Source organism: Limulus polyphemus, unplaced genomic scaffold (genome assembly GCF_000517525.1).
Source record: "Limulus polyphemus unplaced genomic scaffold, Limulus_polyphemus-2.1.2 Scaffold1719, whole genome shotgun sequence".
Lineage (NCBI taxonomy): Eukaryota > Metazoa > Arthropoda > Merostomata > Xiphosura > Limulidae > Limulus > Limulus polyphemus.
The window spans coordinates 130,830-136,826 of NW_013667329.1; the positions used below are offsets into that span (position 1 = coordinate 130,830).

General features: G+C 30.9%; 1 protein-coding gene across 3 annotated transcripts in view; it reads left to right on the forward strand.

Moving 5' to 3' along the window:
• LOC106464687 (TBC1 domain family member 10A-like) overlaps positions 1–5,997 on the forward strand; it is a 134,034-nt gene that overhangs the window by 98,049 nt on the left and 29,988 nt on the right. For all 3 annotated transcript variants that reach the window (XM_013924843.2, XM_022392456.1, XM_022392455.1), the window contains exon 9: positions 5,315–5,469. In XM_013924843.2, the coding sequence (XP_013780297.1) occupies positions 5,315–5,469 (155 nt within the window). The remainder of the gene's footprint in view (positions 1–5,314; positions 5,470–5,997) is intronic.

The window sequence follows — 5,997 nt, forward strand, 5'->3', positions numbered from 1 at the left end:
TCCTCAAATTACATGTGTCGTGCCCTGGAGTTGGAATGGTTTTAGATTCCCTCCAGTCTCTAGAGCTTGAGGTGAAGACAGTATGATCATCATCCTACCCCTGCATGGATGTCGGTTCCCAGTGGCATGGGTTTTGGATGTAGTTGACTTATCGAGTGTAATCCATCGTGCCCTATGTACTCTACTCCTTTGTTTACCCACATTTCTGCTTGGTGGGATTGACTTGCATATATCTATTTAAGGATTTGGATAATTATCTTCCCTCAATTTTCTCCCATTTGGATGTGCTCCTCTCCTTTTTCCACGCTTTTTCTTTCTGGGGGTGCATCTGTTCTTCCCTTGCACCATTCCCTCCTCTTAATCAGTGTGGGATTCTAGCTAATTTTGTGAGTGGAAGGAAGTACCATATGAGAAGTTATAATTTTCCTATAGAGGTAGTGGCACATAGAGGGAGTCACATGTACCACGTGAGTATATTATTCTCCTATTGGTAGAAATGTAGCGCATGATGATTTACATGAGAGCCATGCTAGAATCACTTAATTCCAATAGGGGGGAACAGAAATATATTTACAGTATAAAAAATTCTAACTTTTCATTATTATTCTTTATGAAGGTATATAGTTGATGGGTAGAAACTGATTTATACTAGTTTGCCAATAGTCTATGCATAAGTGCCTAGTTTTAGGTATGGGCCAGATTCTTTACAGTAGATGTCTGTGACTTGTTGGTGATAAATTTCAACAATAAATAAATAGCACACAGTCCACTTGTTTCAAAATAATATATTCAAACAAATCAAACGTATATACAAATGTTAGTAATACAGTTGTATCCAGAGCTTTAAATAATTGTCTGCACAGGTTTGTTCTTTACTCTCTATATCACCTGTGTAATTTGTTACATCCCATTCCTTACTACATGCTTCTCATGTTGAGGATTACTTGGGTTTTTCCATCTTATTCAGGCAAACATGCATATGCTGACATGTTTCTGGATTAGCTTTGTTCACATTCTCATATGCTTCATTGTCATTTACTCCAGGATTCCATTGCCATTTCTTTTCCATCATAACTAAAAGATGTCTCTCAATAGCTATAGAACCAGAAAAAAATATTTAAATCTGAATGGAACAAAATATTTGAATACTATGCAAGAAATAAATGTTAGATTTAACATTTATCACCATACCTTTGAGTTAGTCTGATGAAACTTAGAATCATTTATGCAAATTGTGTTGGGTGTCAGTATTCAACATAAATTATATTTCAATCCATGAAGCACATTTTGAAAGCATGATGAACATATTAAGTACACTTAAGAATAATTACTGGTATTTAGAAATTCCTCAAGATTTTCAATTGGACCACCTGATATTCGTTTTAATATGTTTTGTAAGGAAGAATTCCTTGGTATGCTTGGTGTTGCAATTGTAAGTGATGAAATTGGTGTTGAAGATTTAAAAGGTGGAGTTGCTTTAGCTTGAATATCTGCTTGTTTTTTTTGCTACCCTGAAGGAAGTGCTCGGTTGTACTGTGAATAAAATGACAAGCATTAATATTACCTGTTATACATAACGTGGCAACACTATGTTTTTCTATCACAGTTAGTATATTCAAATGTAGCTGAATATTTTCTTGGAATTTATTAAGTTTTGGTTAAAAACTTTACATCAGTTGTCAAAGTTAGAGAGAGGAATTTCTGGCAGCTGAAAATACTGACTGTCCTTTTATCTTTGATTATTTTATAACTGAGTTTGTATGGTTCTTCATCTAACTCTGTATCATCCATAAGTCAGTGTGGTCTGTGAAAATGAAAAATATGGTGTCTTAAAACTTGTGATCTTATTATACATATGTGCTACCTGAAAACAATAGTAAATAAAAGATGTGAAAATGTGTCATACTTGGTATCCCAAGTCACATCTAGGAGAATTGACAGAGGTTGGGAATGTCCCACATCTTTTTGTGTTTATTAGTTTTAGTAGTTAAAATATTTCAACATATTTTATATTTAGTGATTAAGATAACATTAATGCAGATGTTCCAAAATTGTGGTCCCTGACCCCCTGGGGTCCGCAGTAATACATCAAATTTATGATATTACCAATTGCTGAAAGTATAACAAATAAAATAAAATGCTAAGACATTATAACACTGATATAGTAATATATATATATATATATATCCCAAATTAATAATTGTAATTAACATAAATTGAATTATGTAAATGCGTTGTGAGCTTGGCACCGTTGCCTACCAATTGCAAAAAAGAAGACAGTTGTTTTCCAGTTGGATTGATGCATCACTACAGTGTGTACATTAGTGTCACAATTAATAGTTATTACAATAATTACATGGTTACTACTGGTGTCAGTAACAGTGAGTTATAATTTGGTTCAATAATGTTTTGACATTTTTAAGTTACCCATAAAATTATGGATCAGTGGCTTAAATCTAGCAAAATAACAAACTGCAAGCGTAGTGACATGAGTGGTAGCCCTATTGCATCAGGCTCAAATGTTGGAACTTTGGAGCATGAATCAAAACAGAAAAGGCATAAATATTGTGATGAATATTTAGCATGTGTTATGATGTATTATCTAACAAAAGCATGAAACCATCCAAGCTTCGTAGGCATCTTGAAACAAAACATAATGAATATATTAGCAAATCTGTTGAATATTTTCAAATTAAAGAATGTGAAATGCATAGAAAATAAACAATATTATGTATGCTAGTTATCTGAATAGGATGTGTGCTGGTTATCTCATTAGGATGTGTGCTGGTTATCTTGTGGCAAAGTTTCAGTCATGTGTTTGAAGTGCATGATGAAATATGCTTATTTTTAAGTGATAAAAAGTTTCACTTGAGGGAACTCGTCAATGAATTTTCTTGGCTGACTGTTGTGATCTATTTATCTGACATATTTACTCATTTGAATGGACTAAATTTAAGCCTTCAAGGGGCAGCCATAACTATATTTAAAGTTGAAGAGAAAATAGAAGCTATAATAAAAAGGTTTGATTTATGGGCACATAATATTCAAAATGGTAATTACGAGTCATTACCAACACTCAATGCTTTTCTTGAACAATCTGAGAAAAAACTTTCTGATAAGGTGCAAAACATTATTATTCAGCATTTGCAAAATTTGAAAATAGATTTTAGAATCTACTTTCCTCCTCCCGATTCCAATAGTAAGTGGATCAGAGATCCATTTAATGTGGACATTTTATGTGTTGAAAATTTAACTGCAGTTGAAGAAAATAGCCATATTGATCTCTCATGTGACACTTCACTAAAGTCATTTTTTGGCCAAACTAACTTGACTGACTTTTGGTTACATGTGAGATGTGATTATCGTGAACTGTCATTTAAAGCAGTAAAATATTTAATGCCATTTTCTACAACTTATTTATGTGAGCAAGGTTTCTCTCAACTTGCTTATAAAATGGAAGTATAGAAATAAGATAAATGTTGAGCTGAATCTTCATTTGAAACTGTCAGACATTGACCCAGAAATTTGCAAGATTGTTTCAGCAAAACAGTATCATTCTTCACATTAAAATAAGTTGTAAGATTTTTTATATTTTCCATATTTAAATTTCTTAAAACTAGAATCAAGCTGTAACGGTAGTAAAATCCACATATGATACATCAGTTACTATTTTTAACGAGAGGTGGTCTGCCAATACAGTAAAGAAGTTGAAGGGGGTCCATCAGTTGGTAAAGTTTTGGAACCCCTGCATTAATGCATTGACGTAGTTAACTTATATTGACTTTGTCTGTTAAGCATGAAGTCAAATAACATATCAAAAATAATTTTTCACATGTTGCAAGTGTCAAAAGTTTTGTAGTCAAACCACTAAAGAATATAATAATTTATGTAACAAAACATGGCTAATTCTGTAGAAATAATTTTGAAAATATAAGTATACTAAAGCAATGTCCAATAAAGCATGAAATATTAAATTTTTGTAAATACTGTATGAGTATATCCTCACAAAAGTTTGTTGTCCTCACTTCACTTTCCAAACACCTCTACTCCAAGGTTATATTTAATTAATACTCTTATTTTTTATGGTGTGTGTGTGTGTGTGTATATATATATATAATTTGATTAAGTTTGTTCATTTGAAGTTCATAGGTATCAAAAACAATACTTGCTAATTTTATAGTAAGAGTATCTATATTTACCTCCCCAATCACATTATTTGGGTGAATACCTAAAATGATGTGCAGAAGTTAGGAGTTACAAAGAATTACAAATTATAATCATATGTAAGAAATTGCCAGTACCTATTATCTCATTCACACAATTGGGCTTTGACCCTTAATTACAGATACCTCAGTACATTATTCCAGGGATCACTATGTTAAGTCTTAATTAAGAGCATCATTTAGTTTTAAATGAAATAACAATGATTGGTTGTTTTACGTATAACTGTGACTTAAAAGTTTTTGAAACAGTTTAATGTAAGATTAAACATTTCCTTTTTTTGATAAAAAATTATTAATTCTGGAAATGTACATTACATTCACTGCAGTTTAGGCCTGTTAGGTTGTTTCATCTTCAGTTTGCAAGTCTAAAGTAACTTCTGCTCAGAGAAGCTTTAATCAAGCTGCTTAATGTGTCGTTGAAGTTTAAAATTGTGTTAATTATGTTTACATATTACTTTGTACACATTTAAACCTTAGAAATGTATGTAAGATATATAATGTAATGAAATATTTATGCAGAATGATACCCTTATATGAAAAAATACATATTATGAATAGTTTGTAAACTAATATTATATCCTTAAAATTTATTTTAAAGTTTTGAACTTATGCCATAATACACCTACCACATAAATTGTAATCTTAAATAACTCTGTAATTAAAGAATGAAGAGTTATATTTTTTTAACTAAGAATATCTACCTGCAGAATAAACTATGCAAACATATTCTAACCAGTCAGCAGTAGGTGTTTCATTATTCTATACAGTTCTTCTTATTGGATTTATATGTGTGTATTTGTGTAAATATAATATAAAATATATCATGACAAAACAGGAAAACCATTCATACAGAATAAAAAAGCTAAGAAACATGGCAGAGTCGACTCTGCATTTCAGAAAGAGGGGTTTTGTTCTCTTTGTTGTTCTACTGTTTATGTCTAACCACTTAAAATAACATGTGTATACCACATGAAAGAAGAAAGTAACACCATAAAAAATTATATTCACTGTTCTGAAATGCCTATTTCTTTTGTAGATGATGTAATTTCTCATTATTGTTTTACATTATACATTTGATATTCGTGTTTCAGGAGTGAAAGTACTATTTCGAGTAGCTATAGTTCTTCTGAAGCAGCAGTTAGGTAGGTCAGATATAACCAAGCAGTGTCCATCCATGTATGAAACACTAGAAAGAATTCGTATGATTCCACCTGAGGTTAGTCAGGAAGATTTCCTTATTCAACAAGTGAGTTTTTTTTAATGATGTTATTGTAAAGAAACTCAAATTTTTTCATATTGAAAGTGCAATTCAGTGTTTACATCATCATTCAGATACTCTTGAAAAATTCAGATTTTGGATTAAGTAAAACACATTGCCATTCATAAATTCAACTGTATTAAATGTAATATTTAATTATATGTGTACTGATTTACCATAAATATTAACAAAAATTATAATTACTTCTATGTCATGCCAACTTTGTAATATTAAGTCAGTAAACAAACAACATTCTGTAAGGGCTTTATCAAGTTTTCATGCAAATATTCTTTTTTTAGAATATATTTACACTTATTTCAACCTTGAAGGACAAAAAATTAACTCTGGTTTTTTTTAAAAGGTAATTCTAAATTAAAACAAGGTACAGAACAAAAAAAAAGTTTTATATGAGTTCATACCTCTTTTTTTGCAATGTAGTAAAACCAGAATCCAATACTTTTTTCACTTACAGTGTAATGTAGTTGAGCTCAGATTTACCCACATTTGTGTAGAATT